The sequence below is a fragment of the Bos indicus genome, chromosome X (genome assembly GCF_029378745.1).
Source record: "Bos indicus isolate NIAB-ARS_2022 breed Sahiwal x Tharparkar chromosome X, NIAB-ARS_B.indTharparkar_mat_pri_1.0, whole genome shotgun sequence".
Classification (NCBI taxonomy): Eukaryota; Metazoa; Chordata; class Mammalia; order Artiodactyla; family Bovidae; genus Bos; species Bos indicus.
Window position 1 is genome coordinate 99,783,183 of NC_091789.1, and position 22,548 is coordinate 99,805,730.

Below are 22,548 nucleotides of genomic sequence, written 5' to 3' on the forward strand. Positions count from 1 at the left end.
TGTATGGCCTCATTTTACCTTAATCATCTCTTTAAAGACTCTGCCTCCAGATACAGTCACATTCTTGGGGGTAGGGCTTGAATATATGAATGGGAGAGGGGTGCAGGGAGGACAAAACTCAGGCCCTAACAGCAGGTGTCACCACACCTAATTTCAAAACATTTTCATTTTCACTAAAAGAAACCCTATACTCCTTAGCAATCAGGCCCCATTTCCTCCCTTCCCCTATTCCTGCTGCTGCTGCTGCCTAGTCACTCAGTCGTGTCCGACTCCTAGCGACCCCGTGGACTGCAGCCCACCAGGCTCCTCCATCCATGGGATTTTCCAGGCTAGAGTACTGGAGTAGGGTGCCATTGCCTTCTCTGTGCCCTATTCCTAGGCAACAATTAATCTATTTTCTGTCTCTATAGATTGGCTTATTCTGTACATTTCAGATAAATGATACCATATAATATATGGGCTTTTTTTGACTAGTTGGGAGTGATGTCACTTTTCATTCCTGATTTCAGTAATTTGAATCTTCTCTTTTTTCACTTAGTCTATCTAGCTAAAATTTTGTCAATTTTGTTGATCTTTCTTAAAAACACTACTTTTGGTTTTATTGATTTTCTCTATTGTTTTTCTACTTTCTGTTACATTTATTTCCTCTCCAATTTTATTTTCTTCCTTCCTTCTGCTTGCTTTGGGATTACTCTATTCTTTTTCTAGTTTCTGAAGGTGGCGTATCAGGTTATTCATTTAAGATTTTTCTTTTTTAATAGGGATGTTTATATCTATAAGATTCCATTTAAGCATTGCTTTAGCTGCACCTCATGAATTTTGGTGTGCTGTGCCTTAGTTTCAAGTTATTTCAAGATGTCTCGTTTTCCGTTGTGATTTTTTTTTCTTTTACTCATTTGTTATTTAGAAGTGTGTTAAAATACACATATTTGTGAATTCCACAAACGCCTTTCTGTTATTGAATTCTAATTTCACCCCACTGTGGTTGAAAAACCATCTTTATATGGTTTTAATCCTTTTAAACTTATTGAGGGCTGCTTTAGGACATAACATATGGTCTGTCCTGGAACACGTTCCACTTGCACTTCAGAAAAATGTGTATTCTGCTGCCGTTGGGTGGAGTGTTCTGGATACATTATTAAATGCAGATTTGTAGGCATTGCTATCTGAGGTTGCTGTCCAAGGGCCTGAAATCTGCATCCTTAGTAAGTTCCCCACATCTTCTCTACGCAGTACCCTGTGTCCCGAATTCATGGACCTAGGGGTCCTCCACTCCTGGTTTCCTTAGATTTAATTATAGGTGAGCAACAGTGTTGGTGTCATCGATTCCTCGACAGACTTTTCTATTGCTCTTGTCTTGCTACCAGGTCAGCGGAAAGGCGAATCTGCATTCTCAGGCTCGGCTTTCGACTCCTTCTGTCTGGGCGGTACTGCGCAGGTATTGGCCCGCCTGGGCGTCACGTGGTCCGCGGCCGGATGATGGCGGACGCTGCTGAAGATTCGCGAGCGCTCTTCGGGGCGGCAGTCCGTGCGGCGCTGGAGGCCTGGCCCGCCTTGCAGGTGAGCGGAGTCGCGGCTGGGATAAAGGTTAGCGACCGGGAGAGAACAGGAGTTGGTTTAGCGAGCCGCCTGGGGCTTGGTTGGGCGGCATAAACAGCGGAATTCTGCGCCACTGCAGGCGGGCTCCCAGACTGACGTTGATGGGCTTGGGTCTGTATTCGCAGATCGCTGTGGAGAACGGCTTCGGAGGTGTGTATAGCCAAGAGAAGGCTGAGTGGCTCGGGGGTGCAGTGGAGGAGTATTTCTTCCGCAATGGTGAGTGAATGTAAGGCTCTGGGACTTGTTTCTGTGGGGGCGTGAGGAGGAGACGGCTGCCGATTCTAGTGAATCCACACTTCTTGAGCAATTGTCGGTTGGTACCTGAGGGCGAGGTGGAATGAACGCAGGCTTTGAAGTCAGAATCCTGAGTTCGAATGCCTCGTTGGCCGTGCCATTGACTCAGGGTATCATGCTGGACAACTATTATCGCCCTGCCTCGATACTCAGTTTCCTAATTTGTAAAATGGATGTAAAAGTATCCACCAGCGTGATCCTATATATTAGTCGCATCATGTAATTTAAAATTTTTCAGCCGCCACATTAATAAAGTAAAAAGAAGCAGATGAAATGAACTGCTCACCTCAATAGATCCAAAATATTTCAACATGTAGTCAGTATAAAACGCTGTTAATGAGATGTTTTACATCCTTTTTTAGTATTAAATTTTCAAAATCTGGTGGGTATTTTGCAGTTTTAGCACGTCTCATTGTTTTTTTGCCTAGCCACATTTTAAGTGCTCAGTAACCACATTTGACTATTTGGACAGCAGAGATCTACATCTTTGATGCGTCTTGAGGGTCGTATAAGAACAAAGGGTCCTACAGGGAGTCTTTTACGAAATAAGGTTTTTTACAGTATTCTTCATTTAGTTTTTTAGTCTTGGAGGTGACATTAGGCAGAGTCCTTTCTCTCAAGGAAATTTACCATCTAGTGAGAGATCCAGATAAGTAAATAGGCATTTGCAGACAGGGTGATAGGTGTTCTAATAATGAGGAGCTCAGGATGCTTGGGTAATGTGAGCTGGGGGAGAAGCCGTCTTTCGGAGATCTTTAGGGAGTGGTGGGGATTGGGCTGAATCTTAAGGGATGAGAAGGAGTTAACAAGGAGGGGAAGCAGAGAGAGCAACACTCAGAAATAAGTCCTGTGGTATGAGGAGATTATGTGTTATATTTGGATAGTGGCAGGGAGCTCAGTGTTAGAATAGGGATGTGTGTGTGTGCTTGTGGGTATGTGGAAGGGAGGAATGGTGGAAAATGAAGATGGGAGATGGGGAAGCCCCTGGAAAAAGAGTGAGACATGGAAGGACTTATGTGCCTTTGATTTTTGTCCTTTAGGCCAGCGTTTGCCAGAATGCATGGTTTGGAAGACTAGTTCTATTAGATGTTCTGTGAAGAAAAAGCTTCTCCAGTCAAATTATATAAGGAAAGCTCTTTTCTTCAGCTCTTACTTAAGAGTCACAGTAATCATTAACATATTAAAGGCTTGGATAAGGACAAGAACCACCGAAAAGAAACCTGTTTACCTTTGTTTCCCTTTAGTTTTTTTTTTTGAATAACTTCCCTTAAAATCCAGGAGGCCAGTTATTTTTCAAAAGCAGAATATGAAACACTGCAGTTAGGTGATTAAAAATTCATGAGCAGGATCTAATAGGATGGGGTTTTCTGGCTAGAAAGTTCAGAAAGTAGTCAGTATGGAGCATGGACTTTAGAGGGAAAGACTAAGGAGAGGGCTGTGTTTGTCTAGAGAACGATGAGGCCTGAATTAGGGCATTAGTTATGGGAAAGAAGGGATGGCTCTAAGGAAATTGTTTGACTGTAGAGGGGGAGGGAAAATGGGGCAGGTTTCTAGTTTCTAGTCACTGGGTGGCTTAGGTGCCTTTCATGGACTAGAAGAACACTGGAGAATGAAAATTAGGTTTGGAGGGTAAGATGATGAATCTGGCTTTGGATATGGAGGGTCTGAAGCACCTGTGGAACAGGTGGAGTGTAGCCTGGGTTGGAGACTGATTTGGGGGGTATTTGAATGGTAGGGAAAGCGAAGAGGGTGAATGAGCTCTCCCAGAGGGAAGAGAGAGCAAGGAGCTTTGTGGAAGACTTTCTTATTTTCTAATTCAGAAAAAGCAGAGCATGGGCCCCTAAGGTAACTGAAGCTGAGAGAGGAAGTCTCAGCTAAAGTCATACAATAGGACATTGAGGTCAAGGCTGTGATGATTTCATCATGGCAAGTACTGAACATCTGTTTCTTCTTACCTATCCCATTGGTGTGTGGCCTCCTGTGTCAGTGGAACCACAGTTGTGAAGTCTTTACATTTCAAAAACTTCAGCCCTTGAGTAATGGAAATGAACATGGATTTCCATTGTTCCAAACAAACAATGCCTGTGCTAGGCATTGTTTGGGTGACTTCTCATAACAGACCTTCAAGGAGGTTACCATTAACCTCACTTTGCAGAAGAGAAAACAGTCTTGGAGATGAGTAACTCACATGCTCAAGGTCATGTGGGGAGGAGGCTGGTTAAAATAGGCCAGCTGAAAAGAGGGTGAGTGTGGATGGAATGCTCCAGGAATAGAGGACTTGGTAGAGTGCAGGTTGGAAATTAGGTATTTAATGTTTGTTTTTTTTTCTTTTTAAAAATCATGTTAAAACCTGGAATGTAGAACACTTTAGCAAATAAAAAGCTCATTCAATCTTAATCCACCAATCAAATGTGGATCCACCAAGTAGGTACTTAAGAGTAGTGGGCAAGGGTGATGAAGTTGGCTGGTCTTTGACCAGAGGACTTTATCCTTTCATACTCAGCTGACTTGGAGCTAGATGAGGTGGAGGACTTCCTCGGGGAGCTAATGATGAACGAGTTTGATACAGTTGTGGAGGATGGGAGTCTGCCCCAGGTGAGCATGTCATGGATACAACTACCATCTTCCTGCCTGCAGCCTTTCTTCTCCCTAGCTGTCTGTTTTAGATGAACACTTTTGGCTGTAACCATTCTTTTCTTGAGTCCTGTGCAAGAACTTGCTATGACCCCCGTTGCCTAAAGGAAAATTTAGTCTTCCCAGGCCTTTCAAATCCTGCTTGTGTTATTTCTCTCCATGTATCATTCTCAGTCAGGTCTGTTTGTCACCTCCATCTCAGGGGCACACCATGCAGGTACATTTCCAAATGTTCTGGTTAAATCACTACTCCTGCTAGGATTGCTTTCCCTTTTTACGTCTTCTGTCTTTCAAACCCAGTTCTAGTGCCTTCTGTGGTAGGAGGGCCTCCTTCAACACTTCAGGCCCTTAATGAGCCCTTCATATGTGGTTGCTTCAGTAGTGAACTCCTTGGGGAGGAAAGATCCCCATTCTCTTCTGGAAAATTCCAGACCCCTCCCCACTCTTGTTGCAAACACGAGCTGGTTGTATTGTAGGTTCTCTAGAAAATCGAAGTTGGTTGAATGTTTTCTTGGTAGGTGAGCCAGCAGCTGCAGACCATGTTCCACCACTTCCAGAAGGGTGATAGGGCTGCTCTGAAGGAGATGGCCTCTCTCATCACCCAAAGAAAGTGCAAGGTCAGAGCCACTGCACTGCCGACAGCTGGAGAGACCGATGAGGATGATGATGCAAACAGCGTGGAGGAGATGGAGGTGAAAGGGGTGCAACTCTTGGGTGTGGAGATGTAGATATTTTCAGTCTTATGGGAGATTAGCTAATTTCGCAGGGAAGTGATGGGGGGTGGTGGTTGTATTATCCATAAAGGGCAGGAAATTTTCCCAAGGTCTCATGGCCAGTCCTGGCAAAGCTAGGAGAGCCTGGGTCTCCATTGGCCATAGCTGGGGGTTTATTTAGCTCTCTCTTGTATTTCTCCCCTAGGTTGCAGCTACGAATGATGGGGCAGCTACAGATGGGGTCTGCCCCCAGCCTGAACCCTCTGGTCCAGACTCCCAGACTATTAAGGAAGAGGATATAGTGGAGGATGGCTGGACCATTGTCCGGAGAAAGAAGTGAATGGGGCTGGAAATGGTCTGGGTCCTTGTATGTTAGTTGTTTGGGATTTGTTTGTAGGGTTTTTGTTGGAGGGTTGCAGACCTGTGGACTGGTTATCCCATATCCACCCTCTCCCCATTCCCTTGTCCAGCTCCTTCCAGGGGAAGAAGAGCCCAAGGGTCCTTGGACTTGGGGTGGTCTGAGTGATGAGGCCTGATTTCCTAGCAAAGTGCCTCTTGGGTGCAACCAGTGTGAAGAGGGAGGGATGAGTGGGTGTGGGAATGACTGGAGGAGAAGCTAAATGCTGGTTGATAGTAGGCAGGTGAATGTGTGAAGGGGGAGAGCCAGCAGGAGAACCAATATTCCTGCTGGGTAAGGAGTGGTGAGATGAGCTTGCAAATAGAAGAGAGATCAGTTGAAGATATGAAAGTAGCTGTGGTACCTGCTCTCCCCCAACCCCCACACAGAACAGCTCTGTGCTCCTGAACCTCCCAGGGATATTTCCTTCCTGCAGCCCAGGGTCTGGCCCTAGGTTCCTTCAGGATGTCTAAGACCTTGTCTAGGCAGTGAGTTCAGGGGACCTGGGCTTTGTTTTCTGTCTCCTCCAACCTCTTTCCAAACACCTCATCCCATTGAAGTCACCTCAATAAATAATACCTTATTGTTTAATTTGTGGCTTGACCTGTGAGTAGTTTTGGAAGCATCGTTCTGGGAGCTGAGCTTCGGAGCTCAACAAGGGAGCAGTTTCTGGGCCTACCCCAACAACCTGTTACTTTGGACAAACAAACAGATGGACAAATGGAGCACAGCTGTGCTCTGAAAGTTTCTGTAAGCTTGAAATAAACTGTATTTTTCTTTAAAAAACAAAACAGAGTATTCTTTGTCCTCCCCCGTATTCCCCTGTCCTGCCCAGTGGCCCTGCCATGGGTCTAGACGATAAAATACTGGGTAGCCCTGGGGGCCAGGTAGAAGCTGTAAGCCATGGGAGAGGCAGGAGGGGTCTGGTCACCACCCCACATAGCATCATACATATGAAGACACTAGTTGAAGGGGCAGGGGTGGGCCAGGGCCATGGGGTCTGTGGCAGAGCTGGCACTTGAATCCAGATCTCCTGCCTCTGGTGCTTTGGAGGGAATTGGGTGGAGGCAGGATCTGTAGGGTATTGAGGGGTTGGGGGAAAATGGCCTAATTCAGGAAGGTCTAGCAACAGCCCCCACCCTCCCTGGGGGGACAGGGTTTAAAAAAAATTAACCACACTGTACGAATATTTTTTTTTAAAAGCCCAGGTTTTGTGAAAAGATGAATTAAAAAAACCCGAGACCCAGCATTCAGGATTGAAAGTGCCCATGATGGGAGTTCAAGTATTGACTGAGCTGGGAGGGTGGGGGCTGGGGCCCTTAATTGGACATGGGCAGCTAGAGTGTAGGGCAGGGGGTCCCAGTTACCCACAAACCCCCTAGGTCTTATCTCGGGTCTGGGGGGCTTCGGAGGGTTCAGCAGTGGCTCCTGAAGCTGCCACTGGCACCTCTTCCATCTCCCTGTCCTCAGACAGTGTGGGCCCTGGGCAGAACGTGTCCCCACGGCCTGCCCGGCCAAGCACAGCCATCCAGCGCCGCTGTAGCTCCTCTGTCTCAGGACTGAAGTACCAGCTCAGGTGGCTCTGGGTGATCTTGAAGACATGCCGTCTGTCAGGCCGCTCCCCAGCCTCAGGAGGCCCCACCTCAAAGCCAATGAGGGGCAGGCTGCGCTGCGCTTTCACATCCTGGGGGACAGGGACAGAGCTAGGGTCACCTTGGGGTTGGGCTTCTCACTGGTTTTACATCTTCTAAACCCCTCTTTTTCTTTCCCTGCTCAAGAACCTTAAATGGTTTAACTGAGCAATAGGAAAATGAACTGGGGCTAGAACTGCAGGCTGATTCAAATACCTCTTTCCTTCCACACCCCAAGCCAGCTAGGCTAGTTTAGAGCCTATAATGTTTTCAGGCCTTTGCCCTCTTCTCCATCTTGCTCACTCCAAATTGGATTAAGCAGTATCTCGTCTCCACTTCAGCTTCCTTCCCCCATAACTCACCCGACTTATCCTTACATACGTTGATCCATAATCACTCCTTGTCTCGAGCCTGTCTTTGTCTCATAAGGGTGGGGGCTTCTGATTTCCCCTTAGGTTCACACTATCCTCCAAGGCCAAGGAGAGGTGAAGGACTGAGAGGAAAGGAGAGTAGCCTGGCTTTGCCAGGTGGCTGAAAGGACCAGGAGTAGGATACATACCTGAGGGGCTCCGTAGATGTACAGCACCAAGGGTTCGTTCTCAGGGACCACAAACCATGCCTTGTGCCAGCCTTTTCCACCCTTCTCCATGTAGTGTAGGAAGCTGCAGATGACACTGTTCTCCGCAGCCACTGAGGCCTGTTTCTGTGACCAGAGACATGAGGGGCATCAATATTGATAGGAGGCCTACCTTGGCTCCAGCACCCCCTCAGCATAGGGATTGCTATTCACATGTCTCAGGAGAATATTGAAGCTCAGGTGGCAGGAGTGATTTGCCCACTGTCAACCCAGTGAGGGAGAAGGCAATGGCACCCCACTCCAGTACTCTTGCCTGGAAAATCCCATGGACGGAGGAGCCTGGTAGGCTGCAGTCCATGGGGTTGCTAAGAGTCGGACATGACTGAACGACTTCACTTTCACTTTTCCTTTCATGGAGAAGGAAATGGCAACCCACTCTAGTGTTCTTGCCTGGAGAATCCCTAGGACGGGGGAGCCTGGTGGGCTGCTGTCTATGGGGTCGCACAGAGTCAGACAGGACTGAAGCGACTTAGCAGCAGCAGCAGCAACCCAGTGAGAGTTGAAATTCAAAGCCAGGCTTATCTGCTGGATTCGGGCCATGGCTACTGCCTCTAAGGCTTGGTGGGAGGGGTGTGTAACTCTCAGTGGAAGCCCCTAAATGTCAGTCAGGCATTCTTCCATCAGTCCATTTATTCCTCAAGTCATTTATGCATTTACACTTCATCTTTTTTTCAGTCTTCCATCACATGCATTCCCTATACTCAGTGAGAAGCAACTTAGCACCGTGGTTAAGGGGTTGGGTGGGTGGGTGGGTAAGGTAGTCAGGCTCAGAATCCCAGCCCTAGATGGAAATGTTGACTTGGAAGGAGAGCATATAGGGCTGTTCTGAGGATTAAATTAGTTACTATATGTAAAGTGCTTAGAAGAGTGCCTGGCATGGAGTTAGCTTTCTTTAAGTGTTAAATAAATACCTCAATTTAGTTACAAAGCATAAGTTTATGTATGTGCATGTATCTAGAAAGATAGGAAGCATAAGCATTAATGGTGGTAATCTCTGGGTCGAAGGAATTTGTAGTAGTAGTTTAGTCACTAAGTGATGTCCAACTCTTTTGCGACCCCATGGACTGTAGCCCACCATGCTCCTCTGTCCGTGGGATTTCCCAGGTGAAAATACTGGAGTGGTTTGCCGTTTCCTTCTCCAGGGGATCTTTCCAACTCAGGGATTGAACCTGTGTCTCCTGCATTGGCAGGTAGATTCTTTACCACTGAGTTACCAGGGAAGCCCTGGGTTAAAGGAATATGGTATTTTTATTATTTTTGGTTATGATGTCTAACTTTCTTCAATGCACATATCCATTGTAATAAGAAAAGGTATTTTGTTAGTCAAAAGAAAATCCCAGCTCTGCCACTCACTGTGTAACTTGGGCAAATATACCTCCCTGGGCCTCAGTTTCCTCCTTTGTAAAACAAGAATAGGAAAAGCATTGATAGATAAGTTACTGTGAAGATTAAACATCTAAAGCACTTAAATAAAAATTACTCTTTGATTCACTTTTGTACTCATTTTATTCACTCGAAGCCTGGGGTCACTTGTTCAGCGCATGCACATGGTATTACAATTTCAGAGATGCCCAGGCCTTAGTCACCACTGCGTGAGTGGCTGGTGCCCCTGTGGTCAGTTGAGGGGCCTGGGTCTTACCTCCAGGATGGACCTCCGGCGCTGGGGTGTATGCTGGCTGCAGGCTGGGCTGCTCCCGGGTACCCCATGCAAGGCCACGTAGCAGTCAGTGCACACACGGTTGGAACGGTTGTTGTCATAGACAAGGCGAGCCCGAAACTCGGAGCACTTCCCACAAACCACCTGGGGTGGCAAGTGGGTAAGAACAGCCTGATTCCAGTGGGTCTTCCCCTTCAGTGTACCAACTCCCACAGTGAACTTCACAACCTCCCCCCACTTAGAGGGTGCCCTCTTAGAAGTTGGCCTTTGGGTTGCCAGCCTGTCTGTTCCATAGCTCTGCCCCTGCCTCTCAACACTTACATGTCCACAGGCCTTGCAGTGGTGCCTGCGTTTTGTGATGGAATTGAAGGGCTCCTGGCAGCGCATGCACATGGTGACTTCCTTTTCTCGGATGGGCGTAGGTGCCCGCTTTCCAAGATCCACATTCTGGAGAGAGGGCCAGGTCTCCAGTCAGAGAGTCAAACTCAGACTCCCCAGCCCAGTCCATCCAGCCCTCGCCCAGGCTTGGATCATCATTGGTAGGCAACCGACAGATTCCGAAGACCTGCCTTTGAGTCCTGGCTCTGCTCTACTTCACTGTGCTATTGAAAACCTGTCACTTGTACCAATACTTTTCGGGCATTAGTTTCCCCAATAATTTCTCTATGACCCTACCAACAGAAGCCTGTGCTTCTGCAGTCATCTACTGCCTCTCTGGGAAGAGGAGAGGAGTATCTCAAGGTAAGGTGGGCACCTGGAGGTCTGGAGGGGATCCTGGTGCAGAAGGAGGGGATGTGGACTCTTACCGGAGAGTTGGGGGGTGTGTCTTCATCTTCCCTGTTTGTGGAGTTTAACAGCTTGAAGGTCTCCAGCGTCTGTTCGTGCTTCAGGAGGGTAGAGTTGATGGCCTGGGAGAGGTATAAGAAATAAGAGGTCAAAACCCAACTATCTATTTCCACCCTTACCTCACTGTCCTATAAACTAGCTTGGAGTCAGAAAAGTTGGATTCTAGACCCAGCTCTATACCTTGCTAGATGTATGACCTTGGGTAAGTCCCTTCCCAAAATCCAGGTCTCAGTTCTTATATTTGTGAAATGGGGGAAGGGGATTGATCAGTGGCTGAAAAGCCACAGAAGGCCTTCCTGACAAATGTCTGGGGTTAAATGTTTTACAGGGCTTAACTCACTGAGGTTACACCTTCAGAGGAGCCAGCTTTCTAAAGAACTGGGTAGTTTCTCCTTAACCTCTGGACCTCAGTTTGCTTATCTGTAAAATGGGGATGGTAAAATTTATTGGAAGGCAGATGTCCAGGCCCATTATGGTCAGATGTGAATATTAGGGTTGAGCCCCCCACCCCCAGAAGACCTGTTAATACTCTTCCAGCCCCCTACCACAAAGCCTTCTTAGATGTTACCTGGACCCAGTCTTTCTTCTCTTCCTCAGTCCTTGGGTAGGGAAGGTGGTGGGGGCAGGGGGAAAGAAAGATGTTGGGTTAGGCAGGCCAACCAAAAGCAATTGGAGTGGTAAAGAGCAGATGTTTTGGAGTTGGAAAGATCTGAGTTTGACCTTCTTGCTCCTTCACTTACCACTTATGTGACCTTTAGGCAAGTCATATAACCTGAGTTTACTTATTGAACAGTTATTAATACTTTCCAGACCCTGTGTTAGGAGCCTGGGCCTCAGAGCAGACCCTACATCAAGGAAGGAGCTCACGGGGGCAGACATGGACAATACAGGGGAATCAGTGCTGTGACAAAGGGAAAATGGGGCTGAGGAGCCCAGGAAACCTGTCCCATCCTGGAGTTTGGGTGGGGGCTACTAAAGATGTTTTCCTCAAGGAGGTGCTAGCCCTCAAGTAGAGGGGTTAGGTTGAAGTGTGTGAATTAGCATATAGAATGTACAGGAAACCATGAACAGTTCCCTGTTTGTGCTAGAATGTCAAGTTTGAGAAAGGAGGGCAGTTTATTTTTCTTCACTTGTAAGAATGGATGATAATTATCGGCCTGGGTTCTGAGCAGTAACTGGAAAGTGAAAGTTGTTCAGTCATGTCTGACTCTTTGTGACCCCATGGACTATACAGTCCATGGAATTCTCCAGGGCAGAATACTGGAGAATTTCCCTTCTCCAGGGGATCTTCCTGATCCAGGAATCGAACTGGGGTCTCCTGCATTGCAGGCAGATTCTTTACCAACTGAGCTATTAAAGCAGTAACTGAGGTGATGTGTAAAGTGCCCAGCACAATCCTTGATACACTAGGTGCTCAGTCAGTGTGTTGCTCCTTCCCTTTGCCTTCCTTCCTCAACTCTCCTGTCTGCCCTGGTGCAGGCCCATTAACAGCTCACTAGGAGTAGGAGCCAGCCTCTTGGCTGACTCCCACCTGGCCTCCTCTAATCTCCTTCCACAGTTACACTCCAGTGAAAGCCACTCAATCATGTCCGACTCTTTGTGACCCCATGGACTATACAGTCCATGGAGTTCTCCAGGCCAGAATACTAGAATGGGTAGCCTTTTCCTTCTCCAGTGGATCTTCCCAACCCAAGGATCGAACCCAGGTCTCCCGCATTGCAGGTGGATTCTTTACCTGCTGAGCCACAAAGGAAGCCTTTGTTGATAGACTCTAGACATCAAAAGTATTTTTCTAATATGAAAATATGACTGTATCCTTAGGATCATTTCATGAAAAATCAAGGATGTGAGTCAATATTTAGCTACAAGAATATCCACTGCAATGCTGTTTTATTGTCATGAAAAATTAGAAGCAGTCTATGTGTCCAACAACAGGGGCTCAGGTTTTAAAAAAAGAAATGATAGTATATATCACTACTTCCACACAACATAAGTGAAAAAGCTGTTTATAATATGTTAACTCAAAGCAACATATATAAAATAAACATAGCATTCCCTTTTTGTTTAAAAACACATGTGCCATGAGTGTTTACATTTGTCAGAACTCATCGGTGGTACACTTAAGACCTGTGCATTTCACTCTGAAAATTTGCCTCAAGAAAAAGGAGGAGACCTTAAACAAATATTGAATGCTAGTTAACGATATGCATGCCAAAGTCTTTAGGGGTGAGGTGTATGATATCTGCAATTTACTTGGTGAAATGCATTAAAAAAATTGGATTGGTAGGTGGATGAAATGATAGATTTATGATCAAGTAAATATACCACAATATTAACACTTGAATCTACATGGTGAGCTTGGGTGTTCACTGTATTTAAACTTTCCTTTATTTTGGAAAATACTCATAATAAAATATGGAAAGGAAACATTGTGTGTTTCTGTGTGTGTATACATATGCAAATAGAGGAGAAGTCAGAAAGACTTTCTGCCAACACATCAGCACTGACTGTCTCTGGGTGGTATGGTTCTAGGGGATTTTACTTTATTCTGATTGTACTCTTTTTTACAAATTCTTTTTTATTTATCTATATTTTCTAACTTCTTTGCACTAAACAATATTGCATTTGATGTTTAAGAGCCACAATAGTGTTTTTGGCAGTTCATACTTAAGTATATAGGGGTGAAGAGTCATGTCTGTAATTTACTTTAAAATGGTTCAGCAAAATATTTATATGGCAAAAATATATACTGATTCCTAAGTCAGTGGTTCTAAACCCTGGTGCCAAGTTGAATCATACGAGCAACATCACCTTCTTTGTTCCTGCTGGCAGAGCAAAGTGAAAGTAAAAGTCACTCAGTGGTATCTAACTCTTTGCAACCCCATGGACTGTAGTCCATGAATTCTCCAGGCCCTGGTGCACATAATATTAAAATCATTTGGGGAGCTTTTGAAACTCCCCATCTTCAGGCTATACCCCAGACAAATTAAACCAAAGTCTCCAGGGGTGGGTCCCAGACATCAGTATTTTTTAAAGCTCCTCAGTTGATTCCTATGTCACCAAAGTTGAGAATCAGTTAAGTGGTGGGCATATGAGTGTTTGTATTTCTACTTTTGTGGTTATTTGAAAATTTTCATTAAAAACAACTTTTTAAAGGGCAAAAAAGCAACTGCAAAGCAAACTCTCCATGCCTTCCCTCTGCTACTAGGAGAAAACCCTACACTGCTCGGTGCACCCTTCTGGGCCCAGTATCCCTCTTTAGCCCTCTCCTTCCCATCCTAGCTGATGACCTGTCCCAGTCACTTAGGCTCTGTTGAGCCCTGACTGGGCCCCACATCTGCCCTCCCCTGGCTGTGCCTGTTGTCACGTTTGTTCTCACTTTTCTGGCTTCAGGCCTCTGAGATGCTTAGTCTTTCAGAGCATCAAACCCAACTCCCTTCTCTCATCTTCCAGGACACCCTCTAGCCCACATTCATCTCTTTCTCCTGCCTCCATGCAGTCCCAGCAATGAGAGTTCTGACTCTGATTTCTTAATTCTTTGCTGCCTCTCAGAAGTAGATCATCTACCCACGTGCATTCACTCTCCAGCCCTGACCATGGCCTCGATACCCTATCACCAATTCCAGCTCTGCTTCTTTCTAGCTGTGGGATCTTGGGAAAGGTGTATAACTCTTCTGTGCCTCAGTTTCCTCATCTGTAAAATGGGGTTGATAGTAACAGAGGCTACTTCAAGGGTTTTGAGAGTTCAACTATTAAATTTAAACTTAAGTTAAAGTTAACTTAAAACTGTGCCTCTGGCACAAGAGCAAGTCTTCATTAAATGTGAACTATTATTATAATCATTCAAGTAGAGAATGGATATGAAGGCCCCTTTGTTAAATGGCTGGAAATTATTCTAAAATTTGTTCTTTAAAGATTTTTTATTATGCAAGATTTCAAGCATACAGAAAAGTAGATAGGATAACACAAATACATTAAATATATATTCACTAAATAGATGCAAATTTAAAAAATATTTTGCTATATCTTATACATATGTGTGTGTGTGTGTGTGTGTGTGTGTGTGTGTGTGTATATATATATATATAGGCTGATATAAATCATTTAAAAATAAGTTACAGATATCATCATACTAAATCATCATACATCACCAAAAAAAAAAAAAGGCCATTCCCCTATATCCTCGTATACCATTATCACACCTGAGAAAGTTAGCAATAATGCCCTGGTAGCTAATGCCCAGTTCATGTTTAGGATTTTCCCTACTGTCTTGAAAATGTCTCTTAGGGCTGTTTTTCTCAAACAAGACTCCTATCATGGACCAGGCATTGCATTTGGTTGTTATTTCTCTTAAATCTCTCAATCCACAATAAACTATTTGTGCTCCTGTTACTCATGTTTGGATTACTATCTCATTCTTCCCTCTCCTCTAACAAAACCCATCAGAAGAGCAAGCATCTTTGGGGAAAGGGACCCATCCTTTCTCTGGAATACTCTCTTCTCTAGGGAGGTAGCCAGTGCCCTGGCACTAGGTCTAGAATGCCTCAGCATATCTGAAGGCAACAGGAGGCTGGAGAGAAGATATAGGCAAGGGCAAGTACCTGGCCTGGAGCTCCAGGGAGCGCTGCTTTCCTGACACCAGGAAGGTCCGAGGCAGATTGAGGTTGGAACTTTCCTTCAGCTGGATGGAGAGAGAAAAGGGCTTGGTGAACTACTGAGCTCACCTACTGAGCTCCACAGGGCCCTTGCCCTCTGCACACATGCACACACTTGGGGTCAGAGTCAGAACATCTTTGTTTCTCCCAGCACCAAGGTCCCACGCCAGGTTCCCCTTCCCACCTCCCGGTGCTCACCTCCATGCCATCTACATCAATGCGTGCCCGCACGCTAAACTTCTGGCCAAGGAGCCGCAGCCTGGGCACACAGTAAAGGAGGCGGTCGTTGAACTAGGAAGGAAAAGGTTTTGGATGTATGTGTGGAGGCCCCACAAGGCCTATGGCTCAGCTCCTTTCCCTTATAGGACTCCTGAAGCTTTACTGCTGGGGACTCAAAGCAATAGATGGGGAAAACAGACCAGATTGGGCACAAAGGTTGCAAGGAAAGAGCCTAGGCATGGGAGTCACTTCCTAGTTGGTTGGCCTTGGGCAAGTCAGTTCTCTCTAAGTCTTAGTTACATAATCTGTAAAGTTGAGAAAAAAAATGCCCAGTATAGGTGGTAAAAATACAGTGCATTAGTAGAGGAAGGAATGGAGAGCAGGAAGTACAGCCTTGAGTGAGTACCGGGTCAATGTGGCATGGCAGGGTAGGGGTGGTGTAGCCCACTTGCACCCCTACCCCTGGCACTTACTAGTATGAGGTATCGGTCTTGAGTGGTCCCATTCTTTGCTGACAGCTTAAGGATGTGGCCTTCTTTTATGAGCTCTTTGGTGGGGCTGACAATGTCTTCCTCACCTCCTAGCAACTCGTATACCTTCAGCAGCTTGTGCATTCGCTCCTGGTAGTGAGTAAAGGGCAAGGTTTGAGGTTCCGGCCTCCCCTCAGATGTCCACAAGTTGCAAGCCTCCCACTCCCCAGGATGGAGATAGGTGGCTGGCCAAGGAAAGGCAGGGGCTAGAAGGGCCACTCACCATTTTGCGGATGGCAGCATTAGAGTGCTCTGCTGCTGTGGCTATCAGCTCCAGAGACTCTGCAGACAGAGTGGGAGGTCAGATAGGGGCTAGCAGAAAAAAGGCTTTGGGAGCTTTTCTGCTCCCTGAATACCTCCTCCTGGCCTGACCACACCCTCCCCATTCCAGAAAGTGCCAGCCTCAAAGATGTCCATAGCAACATCACTTAAAATCAGAAAACGACTCGATTAATGCCACAGTAGTAGCAGAACCACAGGACATGAAATAGCTGGCAGCCAATAAAATGCAAGCTTAAGATTATTATTACCACTAACAAAATAACTGTAATAGTTACATCTGTAACTGGAAGGACATATACCCATGTTTAACAAATTATCTCAGGAGCTTCCCTGGTGGCTCAGTGGTAAAGAATCTGCCTGCCAATGCAGGGTTTTATGGGTTTGATCCCTGTTCCGAGAAGATCCCATGTCAGAGGACAACTAGGCCCATGTGCCATAGCTATTGACTTGTGCTCTAGAGCGGTTAGCTGCAACTACTAAAGCCCACGCACCTAGAGCCCATGCTTTGCAACAAGAAAAACCACTGTAACTAGAAGCCTGAGCACTGCAGCTAGAGAGTAGCTCCTGTTCACCACTAGAGAAAGCCCACCTGCAGCAAGGAAGACCCAGTGCAGCAAAAAATAAATAAATAATTAAAAAAAAAAGTTGTCTCTGCAGCAAAAGAGACACAGATATATAGAACAGTCTTTTGGACTCTGTGGGATAAGGCGAGGGTGGGATGATTTGAGAGAATAACATTGAAATATGTATATTATCATATGTGAAACAGATCGCCAGTCCAGGTTCGATGCATGAGACAGGATGCTCAGGGCTGGTGCACTGGGATGACCCAGAGGGATGGGATGGGGAGGGAGGTGGGAGAGGGGTTCAGGATAGGGAACACATGTACACCCATGGCTGATTCATGTCAATGTATGGCACAAACCACTACAATATTGTAAAGTAACTAGCCTCCAATTAAATAAATTAAAAAAAAAGTTGTCTCTGGATGATGGGACTATGGGTGATTTCACTGTCTTCTTTTTCCAAATTTTTGACAAAGAATACGTATTAACTTTTATAATCAGAAAACAAGTCATATAAAGAAACAGAGACAGTTCTATTCTTTGTCTCAATAATTCTGATGATAGGAATCTATACTAAGAAAATACGTGTTCTGTGTACAAATACACTTTGTTGCAGTGGTGTTTACAGTAATGTCAAACCAGAAATAATGCAACTGTAGGGGTTCAGTTAAACAGAGTAATGTGCATTCATATAACACAATACTAAACAACCTTTGCAAATGATGCTTTTGTAGGATTTTTCGTGATCTGTGAAATGCTCAGGGTATTTTAGGAAAAGGAAAGGATACAAACTTGTGTATACCACATGATTTCAATGCCACAAATATATGTATAAAAAATACCAGTAAGGAATTATGTCAAAATGTTCCTCACTCTTATTCTCTTATTTGTATCATAGATGATTTTCTTCCTTGCCTCTTTCAGCTTTCCTGTATTTCCATACTTCCTATTGTGACTAGGTATCAGAAAAAAATACGAAATAAATCCCTATGCATCTCCACACACTAATGAATCTTGTCCATGCTTGAGGCCCAGCTGCACTGTACCCCACTCTTGTTTGCATGGTGCTGGATTTTCCCATTCAGAAAATATGCACAGGTGCTTCTGAAGAGAGTCCACATGGTTGACCAAGCAAGTGTTATTTTCCCAGGAGGCTGTCTCTCAATGACCAAGTCTTGGTGCTCAAGATCTGTGATCCCTAACCCAGTTCAGGCCTTTCAGGTGCCAGTCTCCAAGTTCCCAGCCCTTTTCCACCCTAGCTGTCAGAGGGCGCGTTTTTACACACAGCTTGCTGTCACTCCTCTGTTCAAATCTGTCAGTGGTTCTCCTATGCCTGCAGGGTAAAGACCCAGTCCTTTAGCCTGGCATTCTAAGCCCTTGGTCAACAGAGGCGTCTGTTGACCTCTCCAGCCTTCTCCACTTGCACCTCCCTAAACATGTCCTGTCTTGCTTCATCTGGCCAACTCAGTCTTCTGGATTCAGCTCACCTCCTCCAAAAAGCCTTCCCTCAGTACCCAGGCTGGGTTAGGACACTGTCTGGGTTCCCACCTTCCCCTTTGCTCCCTTCTGTCCTGCCAGTCACACTATGTATTCACCATGTATTTACCTATCTGTATCCCTCAGCAGACGAGGAGCTCCCTAGGATGGGGAAAAGGTTCTACCACCTTTTCCTGGGCTCCTGAATAGATGCTTTGCCTAGCATTCTTCAACCCTCATAACAACCTTATGTGCCTTGTTTGTCCAATGAGGAAACTGAGAATCAGAGAGAAGAGGTGCAACCCTAGGCTGTGTGCCCCAGGAGGCAGCAGAGCTGACATTAGTGCTGCCCTTTCTTCCACACATTCTGCATGGAGTATGCTGGGTCGTGGAGGTGGGCAGTGCCCAGGAAAGGGGGCAGGAAGAAGACTCTGGCAAGCTGTGGTCATATAAGCTCAGGCCTGTAGAGGCCACTGGGCTCAGACTAATTTGCTATCAGGAACTCTGTCTGGAGGTATCCTGTGTGAGGGTATAGATGGGCTTTTCCAGGGGTCCAGTGGGTACAGGCTCTGTCTGGTGATTCAGTGTGGGGATTTCAGTCCAGGATTTCTTTTGGGGGTTCAGGCTAGGGAGTGTGGTTTGGGGAGCTTTGTCTAGGAGCTTGGTAGTTTGATCTGGAAGCTCTGATGGGGCCTGGTCTGGGCTGGGCAGTCTAGGATCTTGGTTAGAGTTCAGTCTTGGGCTCGGGGGTTGCTGCTCAGGCCAGGAGTTCCAGCTGGCCTGGTTTGGGGAACTCAGTCTAGGGTCCAGGCTCCAGAGTTCAGTCTGGGAAATATAAAGTAGGAAAGTCACTGTGAAATCAGAGATACAATTCAGTGGGGCTCAGATCTGGAGGCACTTTCTGGGGCTCTACCTGGGGATTTTAGTTTGAGGGGTAAAAAAAAAATAGGGAGGTCAACTTAAGATCTTGGACTGGGGAGCCTAGTGAGCACATCTCAGGCTGGCTGTCCTTCAGAAATTCTCATTCTGAGCACCTCAGAAAACTGGACTGGGAAGTTTTCTGAGAGGCTCATCTTTGGGCTCAGTGTGGGGAGTTCAGCTGGCCAAACTCAAGCTCTGAAGTTTATTCTAGGAACTCATATAGGGCTGAGATTGGTATAAAACAGGAAACTAAGTTAGGTGAACTCAATCTGAGGGCTGATTTTAGGAACTCTGTACCTGCTATTGCTTCTGCCTGGGACATGCTCCTCCCTACTCAGCACATGGCTCTCCTCTTCTTATTATTCAGATTTGATTCAAATATCCTCTCTTCTAAGAGGTCACCCAGTCTAAGGTTGGCCCCCCCAGTCATTTTCACATCACCCTCTCATTCTCTGAATCACACATAGCACCTATCTAATGTTCTCCTGTGTATTTATGACTTTTGTCTACTGTCTATCTCCCCGACTAGAATACACATTCCCTGAGTGAGATCAAGGACCTTGTCTGTCTTGTTCACCTTCCATATCCCCTGTGCCTAGGACAATGCACAGAGCACCAAGGTACTCAGTAAATAGATGAAGGAATGATCTATTATGTTAATGAAGGAATAAATGGAAATAACAGTCTGGGGAGAGAAAGCTGGGAAGACTCTGGGGAGCACTCTTGGGGTATAACCCTGAGGAGTGGGTCTCATATTGAAAGAATCAGAATGAAATCCTTGCTAGTGGTTCAATGTGTGAGTACTTGTCTAGGGAGGTGGTATTTTAGCCTAGAGATCCAAATCTGGGAGGCAGAAAATACGGAGTCCAGTCTGGGGTACTCAGTACTAGGGAGGTGATTTTATGGGGTTCTGATGAAAGACTTGGAGGTTCTTTTGGGAGGGTTATTCTGGGTAGTGACTGGTGGGTATGGAATGAAGCTCTAAATGTGGAGAATGGAAAGTCAGGGGCTTGATGAGACACGTCTCTTTCTGGGGAGCTCAGCAGTGGAGATTCAGTAAAGAAAACTTGGCGTGAGAGGGTCAGTCTGGGCTCTTAGCCTGTTGGCTCAGTCCCTGAGGGTTTAAGCTCAGCTTCATTTTGGATTGGGGACAACTTCATTTGAGAACCAGTCAAGGGGTCAGCCTTGGGGTCTTAACCTAGGGAAGAGATCCCTTTAGGGGATCTTTCTGAGTACACCCATCAAACTCTGGAGTTCCAGTTGGAAACTTCAGGCTGGGGGACTCATGAATGTCCTGTCTAGGTGCTCAGGCAGAGACCTCAACCTGGAGGTTCATCTTGGGGTCTCATTCCAGACACTCAAGGTGGGCTTTTCAGTTTGGAGGTCCTACTCTGAGATCTCAATTACATGGCAATGGAAGGCTGACCCTGTTAGTTGTCTTTGGCGGGGGTAGGGTGGGGAGGAGGGCCCAGTTGTATGTACTCACTTTGGGCGTCCTTGCTGTCCGGGGAGCCATGGGGCAGCTTTAACAGATAGTCCTTGAGAAGCAGCTCATAACGGGGGATGCGCTGCACGGGCTCCAGCATGTGGTGCTGCAATGTCAGGTTGCCACAGGCTTCCTCCTTCTGTGACAGGCAGAAGCAGGAGGGTTCAGGTCTGGCCAAAAACCCCTGACCAGGTCCCCACAGACTTGTCCATCTCAGCTGGTCCCATCCAGCTTCACTGCTTACCTGCACCTCATGGATGATCACTTTAAACTGGGTGGAGCGCTCTGTCCAGGTGTTGACCAGCTCCACAGCTCGGTCAAAGTTCTTCACATACTCGCCATACATTTTGAGGAAGGGTGCCAGCTTCTGCAGGATGTCTCCAATGCGTGGGTAGCGGTCCCTGGGGTGGAAACAGGGGCTGACCTGGTCCTGCTGATCCTTGTCCCACACAGTGCCCCCACTCTACAGGCTATTCTTATCCCAGTCCTGGAAATCTACTTCTCAGCCAGTCTGTTCCTTTGGAAATGCTGCTTATATTATAGAATAAGTAGGCTGAAAGGCTCAGCATGACCTAAGACCACAGCCTGGGCCCACCCACCCCAACTCTGCCCTGCCCTGAGCACAAGGGAAGACTCGTCCTGGGATACCTGAAAGGGCCACTTCATACACTGCCTATTGATTCTGTGCCCAGCCTTGTACTGGGTTATTCTGGTGACACAAATAAGCCACACTTAGCTGATCCCTGAGAAGGTCATGGTCTGGTAGGGGAGTCAAAGTAACCAGACCTGGTTGCACTCCTCAAGAGTCACAGTCTATTGGAGGACACACAGAACCAGACCTTCATTGGTCACAGTCTGCTGGGGGAGACAACAAGAAGTGGCCTTGGTTCAGCCCTCAGTGGTCATAGTAGTTGGGGAGATGTAGGAAGTGACTTCATGTAGCATGAAGATGCACTTTATCCTGTGGGTGTGGGGAGCATGGAGATGATTTAATCAGGAAGTAAAATGGTCTGGTCTGATTGTTGTTCAGAAAGACCATTATGGAAGGTGGTATAGACACTAAAGGATGAATTGGAAGAGGTGAGCCTGGAAGCCAGGAGACTGCCTATGAACCTTGCCTTTCTACCCCAGGACTCAGCTCAGATCTCACCTCTTCACTGAATCCTTTGTTAACCCCTAAGCTAGTTTTGGTCCCTTTGATTCCCACAGCCTCCCATTCTCAGCTCTATCATAGTACTGATGTGAAAGTGAAACACGGCTGCTCAGTCGTGTTTGTGACCCCATGAACTATAGCCCACCAGTCCTCTGTCCATGGAATTGTTCAGGCAAGAATACTGGAATGGGTAGCCATTCCCTTCTCCAGGGGATCTTCCTGACACAGGGATTGAACCCAGGTATCCTGAATTGCAGGCAGATTCTTTACCATCTAAGCCACCAGGGAATAACAACAACAACAATCATAGCACTGATTAAAAAATGGCTCACATTCACTTCAGTTCAATTCAGTCACTCAGTCGTGTCCGACTCTTTGCGACCCCACAGACCGCAGCACGCCAGGCCTCCCTGTCCATCACCAACTCCCGGAGTCTACCCAAACTCATGTCCATTGAGTTGGTGATGCCATCCAACCATGTCATCCTTTGTCGTCCCCTTCTCCTTCTGCCTTCAATCTTTCCCAGCATCAGGGTCTTTTCAAATGAGTCAGCTCTTCGCATCAGGTGGCCAAAGTATTGGAGTTTCAGCTTCAACATCAGTCCTTCCAATGAACACTCAGGACTGATCTCCTTCAGAATGGACTGGTTGGATCTCCTTGCAGTCCAAGGGACTCTCAAGAGTCTTCTCCAACACCACAGTTCAAAACTTAGCACTTAACTATATACTGGGTACTATTTTAAGCTCTCTACATGTATCAACTCATTCAGTCCTTAAAATAACCCTACAAGGTAGGCCATTATTATTACCCTCATTTCACAGCTGAGGAAACTAAAGCGCAGTAACTTAAGAA

At 46.3% G+C, this 22,548-nt stretch overlaps 2 protein-coding genes across 3 annotated transcripts in view; one reads left to right on the plus strand and one right to left on the minus strand.

Annotated features, from left to right (window-relative positions):
- The first annotated feature begins 1,425 nt into the window (after positions 1-1,425).
- Positions 1,426-6,228, plus strand: TSR2 (TSR2 ribosome maturation factor). The gene is made up of 5 exons (XM_070783440.1): positions 1,426-1,560; positions 1,725-1,815; positions 4,397-4,488; positions 5,046-5,219; positions 5,446-6,228. The coding sequence occupies exons 1-5, from the start codon at positions 1,477-1,479 to the stop codon at positions 5,578-5,580; spliced, it is 576 nt and encodes a 191-aa protein (XP_070639541.1). The 5' UTR covers positions 1,426-1,476; the 3' UTR covers positions 5,581-6,228.
- Positions 6,229-6,382: 154 nt separating this feature from the next.
- FGD1 (FYVE, RhoGEF and PH domain containing 1) overlaps positions 6,383-22,548 on the minus strand; it is a 38,300-nt gene continuing 22,134 nt past the window's right edge. For both annotated transcript variants that reach the window (XM_070783437.1, XM_070783436.1), the window contains exons 7-18: positions 20,788-20,944; positions 20,544-20,682; positions 16,036-16,094; positions 15,756-15,902; positions 15,262-15,354; positions 15,010-15,089; positions 10,977-11,007; positions 10,369-10,470; positions 9,884-10,009; positions 9,545-9,706; positions 7,828-7,971; positions 6,383-7,321 (exon numbers count right to left, since the gene is read on the minus strand). In XM_070783437.1, the coding sequence (XP_070639538.1) occupies positions 7,016-7,321; positions 7,828-7,971; positions 9,545-9,706; positions 9,884-10,009; positions 10,369-10,470; positions 10,977-11,007; positions 15,010-15,089; positions 15,262-15,354; positions 15,756-15,902; positions 16,036-16,094; positions 20,544-20,682; positions 20,788-20,944 (1,546 nt within the window). In that variant the 3' untranslated portion in view covers positions 6,383-7,015. The remainder of the gene's footprint in view (positions 7,322-7,827; positions 7,972-9,544; positions 9,707-9,883; positions 10,010-10,368; positions 10,471-10,976; positions 11,008-15,009; positions 15,090-15,261; positions 15,355-15,755; positions 15,903-16,035; positions 16,095-20,543; positions 20,683-20,787; positions 20,945-22,548) is intronic.